The sequence below is a fragment of the Gigantopelta aegis genome, chromosome 4 (assembly GCF_016097555.1).
Source record: "Gigantopelta aegis isolate Gae_Host chromosome 4, Gae_host_genome, whole genome shotgun sequence".
Classification (NCBI taxonomy): domain Eukaryota; kingdom Metazoa; phylum Mollusca; class Gastropoda; order Neomphalida; family Peltospiridae; genus Gigantopelta; species Gigantopelta aegis.
This window is the reverse complement of record NC_054702.1, coordinates 85,956,791-85,975,716: the sequence shown is the minus strand read 5'-3', so window position 1 is coordinate 85,975,716 and position 18,926 is coordinate 85,956,791. Positions and strand designations below refer to the sequence as shown.

Below are 18,926 nucleotides of genomic sequence, written 5' to 3'. Positions count from 1 at the left end.
TTTATTACACTGCAGCGCCAAGATTCCCATGTGATATTTTCAGTATCCCACAATACAATGTGAAATACATAATATATGTCTTTTGAGAGGTCTTGACCTCTGATCGGCTGATTGAGTGCAACACTCAGTATGACTGCACATAGATTGTCATGCAAAAAGTGTGCACATGGTTCTTTCTATTTATATACATATATTTATAATCAGAAAAATACTTGCTGTCAGTTCTTATAATTAATGTTAGCCGCATAACTTAAGCAAATAGATATTTTAATGATTTTGTTTAGCCTTGAATACATTTAAAGTATTGTTTGTGTAAATTTAATTCATAGGTGGCAACGTGGTTAGGCCATCGGTCTACAGGCTGGTAGGTACTGGGTTCGGATCCCAGTCAAGGCATGGGATTTGTAATCGAGATACCGACTCCAAACCCTGACTGAGTGCTCCGCAAGGCTCAATGGGTAGGTGTAAACCACATGCACCGACCAGTAATCCATAACTAGTTCAACAAAGGCCATGGTTTGTGCTATCCTGCCTGTGGGAAGCGCAAATAAAAGATCCCTTGCTGCTAATTGGAAAGAGTAGCCCATGTAGTGGCGACAGCGGGTTTCCTCTCAAAATCTGTGTGGTCCATAACCATATGTCTGACGCCATATAACCGTAAATAAAATGTGTTGAGTGCGTAGTTAAATAAAACATTTCTCTTTCTTTCTTTCATAGATGTGTGGCATAGGAATGCAAAGTTTCATTGATAATTAGCTAAATCAAGTGACCACCACATGACATTATTTAGTAACTGACAACATTCTTATGTCTGTGCCTTTTCATGTCTCATTTAGTTATGTTAGAAGTAATTCTGTCCGATTGTTGTTCATTGATGTACAGTGTAATAAACAGAATATTATACTCATTCCTGAAAGATACCATTTACGTTACGCTTTCACTCATGACAAACAATTAAAAACGCACTCATTGTAATGTAAATGGTCTCTCACGGGAACTTGTTTAGTATTCTCAATGTTATGGACAGACTGCCTCTGTGGCCAGGTCAGCATTCTTGAGCCGGAACTGGATATACATGTAAGCATCAAAGTAATTAAAAAACAAAATGAAATAAAAAATGTTTTAACCCATGTATGCATATAAAAAAATGCAGCAGACCCACTAGGTATAAAACAATATTAATAATTACTGTGTACCCCTCCCCCGGAACTACCCTTATAAAGTTATATATGAGAGCCATCCCCTCCCATATCCCACCTATTTTTGCCATGTAATGAATTTTGTGTTTGTACAAGGCGAGGAGCCTTGTTTGTTAATGTCACTCAACCACATTGCATTAATATTACACTCCCCTTGACTGGTATATCAAAGGCTGTGGTATCTGCTGCCCTGACTGGGAAAGTGTATATAAAAGATCCCTTTTTGCTATGTGCTAAAGGAAAACTGTAGCCATTTTTCTCGGACTATGAATCACAATGACCAAATGTTTGACATTCAATTTATTAACCAATGTGCTATAATGGTGTCACAAAACCAAAAGTTTAACATGTAATGTTACAGGCTAAAATCCTATATCTACCCTTAAACAGAAAATACCATGCAAAGCATGTTAGGAATTGATCATAAATCATAATAACAAGGTACATGTTTGTTTTTTACGGTATGGATAACCAGCATACTATTTTGGTAAGCTTTTAAAAATTATTATCTGTGTATTATTATTATTATTATTATTATACAAATTATTTTATATGACAAAAGGAAACAAAAACAAAGAAGAAGAAACCCTCAATCATGATCGTGTCCAAATTAAGGTTCAAGCACAAATGTCCTGGGCACACAACTCGACTATCTGGACTGTCTGTCCAGGACAGTGGTTAGTTGGTGTAATGGTTATACATACACCTACCCATTAAAACTTGCAATACTGGGATGCAACCCAATACCTATCAGCCTGATGGCTTAACCACTACACTACGGTACCAAGATGATAAGTGCATACTATACATGTATTTTTTTTAAGTCACTCCGGTTAAAGAAAACAATAAAGTGTTGTTATAACCGTTATCACCAAATCACTCTTTGACACAGACATGGCTAGTTGGCTGGCTGATTGACTTAATGACTGTAGGTCTTGAAATCAGGTCTTTAAAATGACAATGACATGTAAATGTATATCAGTACGTTCTACATGTACTTGCTGACAGGTCAAGTGCATTTAAGGACATGTATATTGGGAAATGTATGTCTGTTTTTTTTAAATCATTCATTATATATCATGCAGGTTTGTGTTTATTTTTGCACAGTAAACGTATAACATAGATTCACAATGTATCAAGAAAGATCATTATCTAACAAAGTATTAAAATGTTCTACACAGTATACTTAAAAAGTTAAATACAATGTAGGCCAACAACACAATGTAGATGGTCACAATGTATATATATATATGTGTGTATATATATATATATATATATATATATATGTGTGTATATATATATATATATATATATATATATATATATATATATATGTGTGTGTATATATATATATATATATATATATATATATATATATATATATGTGTATATATATATATATATATATATATATATATATATATATGTATATATATATATATATATATATATATATATATATATATATATATTTATCCTATAACTTTACCTATGATATCCATGTCATAAACCCATGTGATAATTTACCTTACTAACCCGGTATGCAAATTTGCAAGGTCTCAAGGTAATGTTTTGCTGTGGAGAGGTCATTTGCTTACAAGCCAACAAAACCCATGTACCTGAGCGTAACGTTTCCAAATATTGGTTTAAAATGTGTGATGTCAAACTAATCTGTGCTAATTGTGATGATGTCATATTATCGATGGCGGCGACTTTAGTATTCTGATTTACAAAAAAATTAATTAAAATGTTATTTTAGAAGTGTTATAGGATAAATAGAATTCGCCACTTGTGTTTTTTAAATATGTAAAATATCAACCTCGTCTAGTTAATCAGTATTTGTCTCGGCAGAGCCTCGACAAATACCAATTAACATAGACTCAGTTGATATTTTCCATATTAAAAAATACTTGTGACGAATCCTCTATATATTTAAACATTTAAGAAATATATTGTAGAATGTATAACGAATGTTAATAATAAAATTTTCTTTGCGGCAATCTGATTGCTTGAGAGGTCCTCAATTTGTTTCATTGATATCTCGATGAACCAAAACAATTTAAGCCATGCCTATGTCCCAGCCCCCAACTCACACTACTTTTCTGTAACTAGCCGGATTATTCATGCAACCATATTTAGATATTTTGAAGAAAACACATGTGAAAGATACAAAAAGCAATACAACTGTGACATAGATACCATGTAATAGTGCACTTTTTTATACGATGAATTAATGGAAAATGCTACAACAGAGTAAACATACGCATACCGTAGATCTCTAATGTAATGAGACTCAGTCGGTGGCCAAAGAAATTTAGGAACGTTTTAATACGCCTGAAACTTACTTGTAAGCGTTGTTCTACAGCTGTTGTACAGCTGTTGATGAAAATTAAACAGTTTCCCCCCGACGGTGTAAATGTTTGACACATTCCCTTCATTCACATTAATGAAATATAAACGGACAAATCCTTTAAACATAATTTAACAAGCTGTCAAAATGAACACAGCTAAAACTAGCGGAAATGGCGTCGCTTATATAAATTATGTCATTTACCAAATGACGTCATCTGGCAAACCACCTGATTCAAATGATAATGAATGAACATTTGCATTCTTACGCGAGTGACATAAGCATCAATAAAGTTTACACAAACAATACTACAGGCATATTTAAAACTAAACAAAACAAAAAAACAAACTGAGACATTTACTGTTAAATTATGCATATAAATTTAATTATAAGATTTGACCAAAATTATGTTTTGGTTCACGCAAGTATGAACTGAAAAAACTATAAATTTAATTATAAGATTTGATCGCAATTATGTTTTGGTTCACGCAAGTATGAACTGAAAAACCTATGTGCACACTTTTGTATGACCTGCTACGTGGTGTTATACATAGTTTTTTCGGTTCATACTTGCATGAACCAAAAACCAATTGCAGTCAATTCTTAATTATTTTGCAATTAAACAAAAAGAAGAAATTTTTAAATGTAGTTAGTCTTAATCAAACTCTATACATTAATTTATTTTTTATTTTTGTCATAGGCATACAGGCTCCCATTTTTGTAGAGGGGCAGGCTGGCTTTTGCTTGAATTAAACAAAAATGCCCTAATCTGTCTAACACTATTTATTCATATAATTAGCACAGGGGTGCAGAAAGTACTTGCCCACTCGCCAAATGTGAGTAAACATTCTGACGGACGAGTTAAAAAATGCAACTACCAGTCCAACAGGCGATCTGCATTTTTTATTTCGATATTGATCACTCACCAGGTGTTCTTAATAATGCTTTGTCACTGTATATTATATTCTACAGATTTGCGGACTAGTAGAAATTCTGGAGGGGTAGTAAATTTTAGTTGGTTCTGGTCCGGCGGGCAAGTGAATTATTTTCAATTTCTGCATCCCTGTTAGCATTACTGCCAAACAGCTATATGGGGTTGCAAACTAATCACTACGCATTTTTACATGGATTACAACTAATTTTAAGGGTAGAATGATGAAAATACATGGTAAAAAGGTCTCAGGTTAGCACATTTTGGCCAAATATCAGTATAATTTTTGCCCGAATTTGATGTTTTGCTCCAGCACTAGGGGGACAATTACCCCCCCTGCCCCGTACACTTATGCTTTTTATATTTATTTGATAAATTATTTTACAAACATGTTTTTATTAAAATGTATGTATGATAGCTTTTGTGAATTAAATCAAACCATGTCCATATCACAAATTAAAATTAATCCTATCCATACAAAGCATTACCGTATATCTTCGCCTATAAGTCGAATTTTTTTCACCCCAAAATTATTTTATAACTTGGGGGGTCGACTTATAAGAGGGTAAAAAAAATTCACCCCAAAATATTACCGTTTTGGGGATTATTTTACAAGTTTTATTGTTGAAGTATGCCCTGTATTTATACTTAAATATCTTAATTTGGCACATTTATTTTTTATAACCTTTTTTTTTTTTTTTACATTAAACGGTTTTGGTTATGCGAAAAGGCATGCGATCTCACTCACATGCCAAGACAACAGTCCACTTAGTTAAAATAACAGTCATCACTAATAGTAAAAATGTATACAATACTAACTACCTGTTGCCTGAGTTTATTCTGAAATCTGGTCACTGGCATTAGTGGTTGTTCAAACAATGTTTTGTCAGTGATTAACTTCATGAACATTACTGAGCTTTCCCGTAAAATAGACTGATCTCTGCAGTTCACTAGAGCAATAGGGACACACATCATTTGGTACAAAAACCAGTGTACTTTCCAGAGTTACATGTGTGATATATGTGATTAACCGATGATACATGTACTTTCAGTTTTATCGTAGTGATCTGTTGTCAGTGTTTATAAATAAAGTTGTTGTCTGTGCACAAAACCATGCTGTACAGTGCCATACAGTAACAGTCAAACAGCTTTCACTCTCTACGAAGGGAATATTTCGTTTTGGTGCTATGTAGTTTGGAACGTTGAAAACGTGAAAAACGAAGTTTGTAAAATAATTTTCTTTTGTTCAGATATTGTACATTATTGTTGTCATGTGCTGAAAGTAAGAAATACTTCAATATTTATAAGTTGTTTTTCATGGGTCGACTTATAAACGGGTCAATAAAAAAATAAGTTTTCAGGGCTTGAAATTAGGGACTCGACTTATAGCCGAGATCGACTTACAGGCGAAGATATACGGTACACATTAAATTGATTTTATTTTGTACAGTGTGAAACTGATAAATATCTGTTTTATAATGTCATTTCTTATTATTCTGTCTTATTCTTTAGTCATATGACAAATATTCATAGATTTATCTACAGGGCTAGCTCTGGCACTCGCCAAATTCGCCAACTGCGAATTTTAGGAACAATTGGCAAATTTTATTTTTATTTGGTGAAAAAATTTCATTTAAATAATTATTGATGTTTTGTTGGAAAATAACTGTTTTGTATTTTTTGTGTTTTGTATGTTTTGTGTTTTGCGTTTTTTGAGTTAATTTGGCGAAATGTTTTGCTCATCCAGAGCTAGCCCTGATCTATGACAGTAGAGATATAGAATAACTAGTTAATGACGTCGGATATCTGCTTTATCCTGTGAAGGTAAGAATGGGAAATTCTGCATGGCTCTGCCGAATGGAATTTCTCATTCTGCCTGAACAGGATCAAGCAGATATCCGACATCACAACTAGTTATTATCTTTATCCTGCAGACCATAAAAATTAAGGGCAAAAGCTATTATTTCTGTTATTTCAACCACACTGTATGATGACCTAGCGATTTTGTAATGTAGCTATGCATGTGACGTCACACGAATGACGTCAAAAGTCGTATCCGGCTTGTAGCAGGATATGACTTTGCTTTATCCGTCATCATATTCTGTCAATAGAAATGGTGGTTGCAGGATAAAGCAATTATAACTGTCCAACTGTCCCGTCTAATTCTCTAATGGCAGAGGATTCTGGCTAGCTGATTGGTAAAGCACTTGCCTGACGTTTGATCTGGTCATGAGGTCAGGTCATAGGGTTTCATGCACATTCAGAGCAAGCTGTTGTAGCACACACCTGTCTTCATCCTGGACAGGAAAAGGATTGGGAGAGGGGACAGGAAAAGCAGTGGGTTAGGGGACCGTCTGCACTGGCATATGCAAGGGTGCACCAACAGCCCAACCAGGGTTGTGGAATTTTGAATGTCCCATAGCATTAAGTCAAAAAGAAAAAAGTGTGCAGTTTCCATGATGGAAATTTAGCACATTTTTTAATGGTTCACCAAAATATAAAAGGGGAACTACGTATAATTTTAAACTTAGTATACCGAGAGTAGCTCAGATGTTTGATCTGTCAAGGATCGATTTAAATATTGGTGGGCCCATTGAGCTATTTATTATTCCAGTTATGCAAATTAAGAAAAATGGTGCATGTTATGGGGCAAAACTTTAACTAGATTGTGTATTCGCAATGTTCAAATATCAAAACCATAACCAAGAGGGCAAATTTAATGTTTATATTGATCAGAATGATCTGTTCACAATTATCAATATTTTCAAAAGCACACAAAGGATCATATACATGAGAGGAAACCTGCTGCTGCCATTCAATGGGTTACCCTTTTCAATTAGCAGTAACAGATCTTTTATATGCACAGGAAGGCTAGTACATACCATGGGCCATGACCAAATAGACATCCTGAAAGATTATCTGCTTCCCCCCCCCCCCACCCCACCTCACCCATTAAATTGATATTTTACCTACAGAAAGGGTAGTACATACCAAGGCCAGAAAGAAATCCTTCTGTTACCTGTCCCCCCCACCCCCCATTATAACTTAATATTAACCATAACCAATAGGGGGTAATGGTCAGATATTTTACCCATACATGTGTTTCATCATTGGGCTAGCCCGAGAGATTTTCTGTTAGAGAGCTTGACAGACAATCTGACTACAGTGTACCCTCGATTTATTGACACCCCCCCCCCCCCCGATTTAATACCAACCAGAGTCATGATCCCCTTGAAAAATTTTATGAAAAAAAAAATTGCTTGAGGATGGTTGAAAAAAGTATTTTTACTTGTGGAGACAAAATTTAGTAGAGTGCAACAAAACATCACACAAGCTAGCTTTCTGCTGCACTTGGTTTAATCTCTCTCTCTCTCTCTCTCTCTCTCTCTCTCTCATACCATTTGTTTAGAATTATTTGTTTGTAAATATCAAATTATTATTTTTGTCATGTTGGCTGCAAATGGAACATTTTGTATTTGTAAATATTTAGGGAGATGCCTTAATAGATGAATAGGGTTTGCCTGTTGGCCGAACCCAAAACTGCAAATGTGGCAGTAATAATAAATATTGTTAAAACTAAACTGAAGAGTCGATTGACTGGACCACATGACCATCATACATGTGATGTCGTATCACAGTATTGAATCACGATAATGAAAATTTACAAAGATAGAGATTATCTTATGACTGGCAAATGCTTAAAAAATATTATGAGTCCCATCCACCCCTAGGCATACATGTGATCATTAAATTTGTTGAAGACATCTACTTGGACAAAACTGTCAAGTGTCAATGGATGTAGATGTAAATATCTTTCTTCTTTTTTAAAAATCTTCTTGCTTATTACTGAATACATACCTTCAACATCCTGATTTCTCGCATGGCAATTTTCTTGATAGTCGCATCATCTTCTGATTCTACAAACTTTTTTATTGCCACAAGTTGATTTGTTTCTCTGTTCCTGCACTTGAAAACAACACCGTAAGATCCCTCTCCGATCTTACTTATTTTCTCATATTTTTCCATTGCTGGTTGCTTGGTTGTAGACTAGAATAAACAAAAAAGTTTCAATTATATTCTCTGTATAATCACAGAACCTTGTGTAGCTTATAATATCCGCTGATGAAGCAGGTATGTGACAATGTCATGTGTAGCCTAAACTAAATTATTATCTATATAATCTAGTTATAGCGGCTGTTTTTGCTGTCACAGAATTGAATGCATCAATGTTTTTCAGGAAATAACCATATCCTCTCTTCCATGAATCGTCCAACTTGTTATCCATTAATGTTCAAGCAGGTCTTCAACATAAATTCCTGTTTGTATTACCCGTGAGTAAAACGGACATAAACGAAAAGCAGTACACAACAAAGGATATCATGTATCTGTCAATCGTATGACAGCATGATTAAACTCGATTAAGTCATTAGATCTTAGTAGTAAATACGTCATTAACACACATTAAAGTCTGTGTAAATCGATCTATAGACACTCTTTCGCATTGTTAATTGTTTTAAAAATCATGACTTGTAATTCGTAATCCATTACACTGAGACGCCATTTTGAAACCGAATATCGTATATAAATACGCTCATGCATTTCTTTAACTTTAATTATTAAGAAACAACCATAATGTTTCATGATAATATGAATGCCAGGAATAATAAATAATACTTTTTATTTTCGTCAATATGTATGTTTCGTCGATATTTCATTTTAAGTGGTATATTATCAATGGAACTATTTCTTATACAAATTGCACGAACATGTCACAACCAAATGCCAAACAGGTGGATGTTGTTATTCTGAGGTCATTGCTCAGGCAACGTTGTATCACGTGACTAACACCCTTTGACATTATCAGCTACCGTAAGACAGCACTACTTTTACAATAACAGATATCACAGTATACATTAGATTATTGTATTGTACGAGCTGTCAATACATATCATATTATGTTTATAGAGTTTGTAGCATTATGAATTTATAATTTATACATACAAACAAATACTTTATGTAGTCTAAAATTATGATATATTATAATTTAAGGAATGTTTTCGTGATTTAATCAATACAGAAATTAGGAGATCACCTTTTCCACGTGACTTAACACCCTTTGACATTACCAGCTATCATTTAATTGTTATATAGCATTACTTTTTACAATAACAGACCACACTGTGCATTAAATTAGCTTATTGTACATACTGTCAGTTAAAGTTCATAGCTTATGTCCAATTATGAATACGGCCCATATTAAAATTATTAATATAGGCATACAAACTAATTGTATTATAGAAATTTAATAGATTTCAATATATTGCTGAAGGTATGCACTCAACACATTTTATTTACGGTTATGGATCACTGGTCGGTGTAAGTGGTTTACACCTACCCATTGAGCCTTGCAGAGCACTCACTCGGGGTTTGGAGTCGGTATTTAGATTAAAAATCCCATGCCTCGACTGGGATCCGAACCCAGTACCTACCAGCCTGTAGACCGATGGCCTAACCACTACGCCACCGAGGCCGGTTTTAATGGATGAAGCTTCTCGAATAAAAGTGAATCCATATTAAAACAAAATTCAAATACAACAAACATTTAAATGGGTGACAAAAAAGAAAGAAGAAAGAAGTGTTTTATTTAACTACGCACTGAACACATTTTAATTACGGTTATATAGTAGACATCACAAACATATATATTATATGGATGAGGATAACATGAGTAGTAAAGCCGCGGTATTTGGATTTCGGTATGAGACTACATGACAGGGCCGTGTTCCACACAGAATCTACAGTGTCTGCCGGGTGATCATCCCCTATGTGGGGGTCATACGTACACTTGGGAGATACACCTATAATTGCACCCGTGAATTGGATAAAACACACACACACACACACACACACACACACATACACACACACACATATATATAGGCACGCGCGCACGCACACACGCACACACATCATATTTAATTCACTCTGAGTTGGAACGGATTGTAGAATTAAAAATCCCCCATTTGAATACATATTAAGTCTTTCCCACAACATCCAATGAATAAGAGAATGAATGAATACTCTTGCAATAGACTCAAAAGAACTAGCTTCCTCAAGTAGAGCAAATCACTCCTAAGGCAACATAAGGTTCAACTCCCAGATAAAATCCATGAAGTTATCACTATCAGCTGCATTCCAACCTCTGAATTACTATTAAACAATATAAAGATCTGGATAAGAACACAGCAAACCATACAAGCAGGCCTTGACACTAGCCATGATTGATGAACAGTACCCAGAGACATCATGGACACATGTATACACCGATAGATATGTAACAAACGATGTGGAAAATGGAGGGGCTGGGATATACACCAAGGACCCTACAGGGAAACACTGCACAAACTACGCTGCAGAGGTTGATACTCTCATTCATGCTGTCAACATCATCAGCACCAGAGAGTAAAACTGCCAACAGGTTGTCTTCACGACAGATGCCCTTTCTGCCCTTCAGGCTCTTGAAAACAACAAACTTGATAAACTTTCAGAAGGGGTCCTACATCCTATCACAGTGTTAACCAAGTCGTACTGCAATCCCTGTTCACTGTGGCATACCTGGGGATGAGAATGCAGACATACTAGCAATAGTGGGTGCAGCTAAAGAACAGGAGGATAACTGGGTAACATATGAAGATATGAAAACCCATATTAAATCTCTCTACAGATCTCCCAAACTAACTGATGGTTATTTCCAACTAACTCGGCATGAACAGGTGATCATGTTCCAACTAAGGACTGGACACAACAGGCTGCACCAGTACATGCACTTATGTAAGAGATTTCGGCTAGTACCCTACATGTGCTCCTGTCCTCCTGTCTCGGAACTGGTCACTGGCGAAGTCAGAGATCGGATCCGGGATGGGCGTTCCTGAACCTCTTTTTGGATATGGGCACGTAAAAAGAGTACCCATACCCATGTGTTCCTGTAGAGAAGCAGAATAGACGACAAACATGTCATCCAAGATTGCAAAAACCTACAGCAGCCGAGGGACACTACCTGGACAACTACAACAACACTTCAGAAGAATCTGTACTGTGCCAACAGTGATCAACAAAGGACAATATCATTCATAGTGACAGCTGAACTCAACGTGTAGTCGTCAAGCGAACGAAAAAAAGAAGAAGAAAGCCATATTAATAAACTACACATTAAAAATGACATCTTACAAATCATTTGGATCGCAAAGACCGTTACCGTTTGACCACAAACCTTGGTTTGGCTGTAAACGTAGAATTAAACACAAACTAATGACATAATCGCTATTCTCAAAAAGACCCACTGTTGAAACAATTAAAATGAATAGGACGAAAAAGGTTAACGAAGAATTCGACAACTTACCTTAAAAATGTTATAATAATAATTTGATTTATTTTCAGATACAAAGTTATTCCACAGACCTTTATTGCAATTGAATGTATTAAATACTTAGACAAAAGTGTTTAGCAATTTGGTAAGTGTGCTTAAATAAAAGAAAACTCGTGAATTACAAAATAAAATCAGGCACTGGATTTAATTGAGGCATCATTTGTCAGCATAAGTAAGAGGAGATTTTTTAATACAAACTGAAATGTGTGACGTCGTTAAATGGTGCTTGGGGGTCCATGCACAAATATCAGATTCATATCACAAATTGTCAGTAACGTGTCTCAGCACATTGGGCATTGACAGTGGTACAACGTCACTCATGCACTGAACGTGACCGATGTGGTGATGGTGGCGTCATGGTGTGGACATGAATGCATGATATCGAACGAAACAACCTCATTTTCATGGTAATCTGAATGCTCAGCATTACAGTGACGAAATCATCACACAAGTTGTCATTCCATTCATGCAACAGCATCCAAGCGTTCTGTTTTAACAGGACAATACACGCCAGCATTCAGCCAGACCAATGACTGGACTTCTTCAGAGGAACAATATTGAGGCACTAAACTGGCTTGCAAGATCGCCTGACTTGTTCCTTATTGTGCAGATATGGACTTTGTTGGGTCGAAGGGTGCGAGAGAACCACGCGCATATTCACAACGTTCACAACATTAAACATGCTATAACTCGTGATTGGATCTCTAACACTATTCCAGAGATCAACCGTCTCATGAGAAGCATAAGCCGACGTTGTACCGCTGTCAACATCCAATGCCCAAGGTTCTCAGACACGTTACTAACAATTTTCAGATTTTCATGTTTGGACTCCCAAGCACCATTTAACGACGTGACAGTCACACATATCATTTTGAAAATCTCCTGTTACTTATGCTGACAAATGATGCCTCAGTTACATCCAGTGTCTGATTTTATTGTGTAAGTCACGAGTTTTAAAAAAATATTTATGCACATTGACCAAATTGCTAAACTTTTTTGTTTAAGTATATATAATATATAAAACTCTATATAGACTATAATCATCATAAAAAGAGTACAATAACATAGCATGAAACTCATTCTCATTCTCACCCAAATTGCACAAAACACACATCTATTAGTGAAAATAGTAATTGCTTTATTTGTTTTTCCCAGTTTATTTTATATATCACATTTTGATCCAAGTTCAGCACAGGATGAATGTAATATACAATTATTTGTATCTAATACTTTAAACCGGTACTTCCGTATATATCTACCTAATTAAAATCACAGCAGTGGTAGTGGAACCTTTAACACTGAAAATACTCTTCTTTTTTATTATTATTATTTTATTTATTTTTAACCAAATTAAATGTACATGTTATATCAAATATAGAGAGATGAATATTATAGTTTAACATTAACTCATTCTCTCCGATGCATACATGTTTTTTCAGCCCTGATCTGCTAATAATTTGATTGCATGTGTAAATTTACCATTATAATTAAAGCCTAATCCAAGATAAGTGAACTGGTCAACAGTCTCAAATAACACATCATTATAATGCCATTTTCCATATTCATCCCTAATACCGCCCTTTCTGAAAAATACCCACAATCGTAGGGGTTTTTTTTAACATCAAGACGTAACTCCATTATGTGTTATACTGTTATAATGCGTTGGAGACCTTCAACGGATTTAGAAGAAAAAAAATCACCATGTCATCAGCATATGATAATAATAATAATAATAATAATAATAATAATACACTTGGATTCTTTAACCAGGACAACTGATCAATAAATGCATTTAGGCTACATAACAATAATACAAAATGGGTCACATAATTTCCCCTTGCATAAAACCGATATTGTTATTAAAAAAAAAATATCCACCTATGCTGGCTCACGATTTTACATATAAATATATTTTTTTAATGAAGTATGACATTTACCTCGAATTTCAATTTTAGACGATGTAAACCACAAGTTTCTTCTACTGACATAGTCAAAAACCTTTTTATAATCAATAAAACAATAAAGGCTAGCTTTATCAAAACATATTTTTATAATTATAGAAGAGAGGCTAAAAATTGCATCTGTTTTTTCTATACTTTGACGAAAGCCAAATTGTGCATCACTTATTTGACAAAATTCCCCCGATCAGTCTAGCAATATTTTATTATCAATGGAAGTGAACAATTTCCCGAGATCACTGAGCAAACTAATTCTTCTGTAATTATTGGAGACTTTATGAACACTCCAAACAGGAAAAATACCAGCATTTAAAATAATGTTAAACATAAATACTAGTATCTTTAATAATAGGGAACAAGAGATTTAAAAATTCATTTAAAATTGCATTCAATCCTGGCCTCCTGTCACCTTATTACAAATAATAACTTAGAATCAGACATAAGTATAAAAATTACAATATTTAGCTGTTCAGATAAAGATTTATATATAATTTATAAAATCATCATCTACCTCTGGATAAATACCTAAATTATTATCATCAGTTTTTACCACTTCTTTAAAATAATGATAAAACTCACTCGAAGATCCATTAGGTTTAACATGTTTTTGAGAAATGTTGATATATATAATACAAAATGAAGTATATTATAAAGAACAAGGTAAAATTATCAGCGTTTCATCAACCATATGTTGACATCGTCAGAAGATATGTTGATAAAATTCCTTAGGATTATACTTTCTCAAATACTCAAACTGATTGCCCTGACACCTTTGATATTACCTTTTGAGTTGTCTTTCCAATGTCTTATATTTACTATTACATACATGTAACTAAGTATTATTTTCCAAATAATGAGTTGAGTTAAACGTTTCATAATGACTCCAGGTACTGTAAGTCCATATTAAACCATGACTAACATTTAATCTTGTATTAAGCTTGTATTTAATATGTAATGGAAACATTACGAACATCATCACATTTAAAGAATCAGAACGACAAAACCGTTATCCGCGAGCAAAACCGTATCTCTACAAAATGTAGAGTCAAAAGGGGATCTGGCCAAATAGTGGTTGATTTCATGAATCTCTAGTGCTTCGTCTATAGGAGGACAGACACGCCCTAGGAAATACTTTTTGTGAATAAAACATTCTTTCTGCACTGCTTAAAAGAGGACTGCCACTCCCAGATTAGTTTACGAAATCAAAACTAGCACAGGGCAGAGCTGGTTGGAATAAATATAGCTGTGATGACATACACCCATGAATCACTGTCAAAACAGTTATATATTTTTTCAATTTTAATTTTGTTTTACATTGGAGAATCCGAGGAATCCCTTCAGGAACGTTTGTAGCATTTGGCCACAGGTCCCCCCCCCCCCCCCCCCCCCCCCCCATGGATTTTTTGGATTCGTCACTGATTCTCTATGTAAACGATCTAATGAGACAGTAAATTGTATGGCTATTTGGCCTAATTAAGTCTATCGAAACATCCTACACCAAGCACGATGTTTGACAACAAATATTTGAAGCTGTTTGTTGCGAGGCCGAATGCCATCCGCACATTTTGGAAACACCTTGTTTTGGCAATTTTTGTTGTGTATCAAACCACCCCAAAATTGTATTTGATCTTAGGCTTCTCAAGAAAGAACGCACAGATCCAGTTATTTATTTTAAAAAAATCAAAAAAATCACTTCATGTTACTTGAAGACGGGTACCGTAATTACACTCCTGTTTATATACATGGATCACGGAATAGTATTTCTGTGACTTTTTTGTTTTCATCAGACAGTAATTTCCATGAGATTATCTGATTCGAGACCTTTTTTCATCTGGGCAATCATTCAAACCTTAGGCATATAGAAGAAATTAAGGATTCTATAGCACTCAAATATATTATTGTTACAGAAAACTCACTTTTGTATCTCCAAGCTTTAGGCCTACAAAATATTAAGCTGGTACATCCCACGTGTGTCTTTTTATCCAGTGGGAAGTGAAAAGCCAGATCCAGCTGTCCAGATCTTTAGATTCGCTTCATGTCAGGGTTGGTGTTCCGTATACTGATTTTAAGCTTAACATTAACCACTATATGTTTTTGACATTGCAAGATGATTGGAATGATGATATTATATTCATACAAGCCTCATCCTGTCAAGCCAGTCGTGTGGGAGTGGCAGTTATCGAACGCTACAGGCGAAGCAGGACGGAGGAAATGCTTTTGTGTCGTGCTCACGTCGGCCATACATTTAATTATCCTGGAGGAGCACGCTCAGTGTACTGTGAACTACGCCACATTTTGGTGGAATGCAGTCATATCTTAAGTAAACAAGAAAATATCGATAACCCCCACCGCCTTCCCCCTCCCCTAAAAATAAAAAACAAAAACAAACAGATTTATAAACACAGTTTGTACATTTTATTTGAAAAACATATTATGGTCTGTTGTTGTAGTAGTTGTTATTATTATTATTATTATATTTATATTGATTTACAATAATTTCTGCGCATGATTAACATCGTTAAAATCAAGACCAAAATAAAACCCCGCCCAACTCCGAGCATTGTCTGATAACATATATTCACATGAGTACACAGTTACAGGATGTTTTGCACGTGTATTAGCAACGAGGGCTATAATTCATTATAAAGAAAGTACAACCAGGTTATTTTTAATCTAGAACGGTAGCAACGAGCTCCTAATGTACGTCTTTGCTTCTTGACCCCTGTCCCCTAAACTTGAAATAATCAACTGACTAAACTTTGTACGCTGCTATTTTACTCTTAGCCTTAGATGCACAGTTATGTAGGATATAAGTAAAAACAGAAGATTTTTTTAAAAATATAGAACAATGTGAAACAGGAGACCAATTGGCGAGTGTGTGTATGTGTGTGTGTGTGTGTGTGTGTGTGTGTGTGTGTGTGTGTGTAGGGGGGATTAAAGAGAATAAGATGATAGATATTCATTCATTCATTCATTCATTCATTAATTCATAGTAAAGCGTTCACTTGATGCGCGATCGGACTAAGATCGATACCCGTCGGTGGGCAATTTCTCGTTCTAGCCAATGCACCACAACCGGCATATCAAAGGCCGTGGTATGTGCCATCATGTATGTGGGGTGGTGCATATAAAATTTCGTTGCTACTAATGGAAAAATGTAGGGTTTTTTCTCTCCATGACTATATGTCAAAAATACCAAAAATGTTTGAAATCCAATAGCTTATGATTAAGAAATCATTGTGATCTAGTGATGTCGTCAAACAAAACAAGTTTTATCTTTGGGACTATGCGTTCCTAGAAAGGTATTGTTGCAAGACTGATCTTAAGGATTAATTTTCCCAATTTCAGTTGCGTGAATGTAAAACTAGTCAGGCGGCCATTTTGATGACAGGATATTTATAATATATTGTAGTGGCTTATGACGATTGGAAGAGTGTCCACCAACAGACAGACAAAAGAAGGATTATGAATATAATACAACAAATCAAATGCATTCAGTAATATAATATGTTACACGGACAAAGAATATTCTACTTCTAGAAAACACATGTAGAAATAACGGTGCTAGCAGACTTCTTGTTGTTGTTTTTTGTATGCAGCGAGAATTAGTAAATATTACATAAGCTACATGCGGTGAATAAAAATAAAATACATTAATAATAATACACATGGACAGTATCATACTGAAAGTATATCTAATACATTACTTTAAATTTATAACATAGGATCGACTGATGACTATAAATTGTTTGACAGTTAATTTTTATGGTAAACACCAGGCCCATAGGAACCCCAAGGGTGGGTGGGTGATGAGCACCTGAGGCCAACAACATTTAAATATCAGTAAGAATAGCTTACATATGGCGTCAGCAGGTTTCTTTTCTTTTTCTTTCGACCAAACAATCATATGCTAGACACTATATAACCGTAATTTAAAATGTAGCTGCGGTGTCGTTAAACAATGCCTTTTCTTGATAGATTACGTGTTAGAATAATCCCATGTTGGACACGGAAGTTTAAAATATGGCCGATGTGTCATTTAAACAAACATTCCTTTCTTTTGTCTCGATCAAGTGTCGAAATAACCATATCTTAGACATTATACAGTCATAGTTTAAAATGGCTGTGGTGTCGTTACACAAATATGCCTTTTCTTGATAGATTATGTGTTAGAATAATCATATATTGGACACTATATAGCGGTAGTTTAAAATGTGGCCGATATGTCATTTAAAGAAACATTCCTTTCTTCTCCAGCAGTGTGTTAATAATTAATAAATGTCTGTACGTCTTACTTCGTTTATCTCGTGTCGTCGCCGCTTCCTCGCCTTATACCTGGGAGTAGCATCCTCAATACACAGGGCCAGGTCGTTCTTGAGCTGGTCCATCTCCGTCCGTAATACGCAAAATAAGCCGACCCACTGGCTCCCGAGAAGTACCCGGTACACGCACGGCTATAGAAACACTCCGCCACCGGACAAATATGCGTGTATGATTGTTAACAAACTAGATAGCCACAGTATAAGTATTTGGACCATTTCCAGCTTACGAACTAGTTAAACGGATTTGGTTCGTCTCTTTTCTAAACATTTTATAGAAATCTTTAACCGCTGTTTATAACGGTTTTATTGCTTCTTACTGGATGACACATGTATGAGTATACAAAGAGACAACTATAGGTATACACGTACGTACGTATATATATATATAGGTAGGGGTATCATAATTTTGATTCAACTATATACGTACATGTATGCGTATATAGGCAGGCATGTCATATTTCAGACTTAACTATATAATAGGCATATGTAGGCAGTACTATCAAATTCTGATTCCACCTATGATAATTTCGATTCAGCTAATAGTATACGTGCGTGTATAGACACTTCGGAACTAAAATGGCACTTCTGAACTGAAGAGGCTCTTCTAAACTCAAAGGGCCTTGTGAATTAAAATAGCACATCTGAACAAGAATGACACTTCTGAGATTAAAAAGTCAATTCTGAGTTAAAATAACATTTGTGAACTGAAAAGGCACTTCTGAATTAAAAGGGCACTTCTG

The 18,926-nt window shown here is 35.0% G+C and overlaps 1 protein-coding gene across 1 annotated transcript in view; it reads right to left on the bottom strand.

Moving 5' to 3' along the window:
* Positions 1–18,322, bottom strand: part of LOC121371287 (cyclin-dependent kinase-like 1) — a 40,403-nt gene extending 22,081 nt beyond the window's left edge. The window contains exons 1-2 of the mRNA XM_041497071.1: positions 18,160–18,322; positions 8,339–8,527 (exon numbers count right to left, since the gene is read on the bottom strand). Coding sequence (XP_041353005.1) covers positions 8,339–8,527; positions 18,160–18,252 — 282 coding nt within the window. The 5' untranslated portion in view covers positions 18,253–18,322. The remainder of the gene's footprint in view (positions 1–8,338; positions 8,528–18,159) is intronic.
* Between the last annotated feature and the right edge of the window lie 604 nt (positions 18,323–18,926).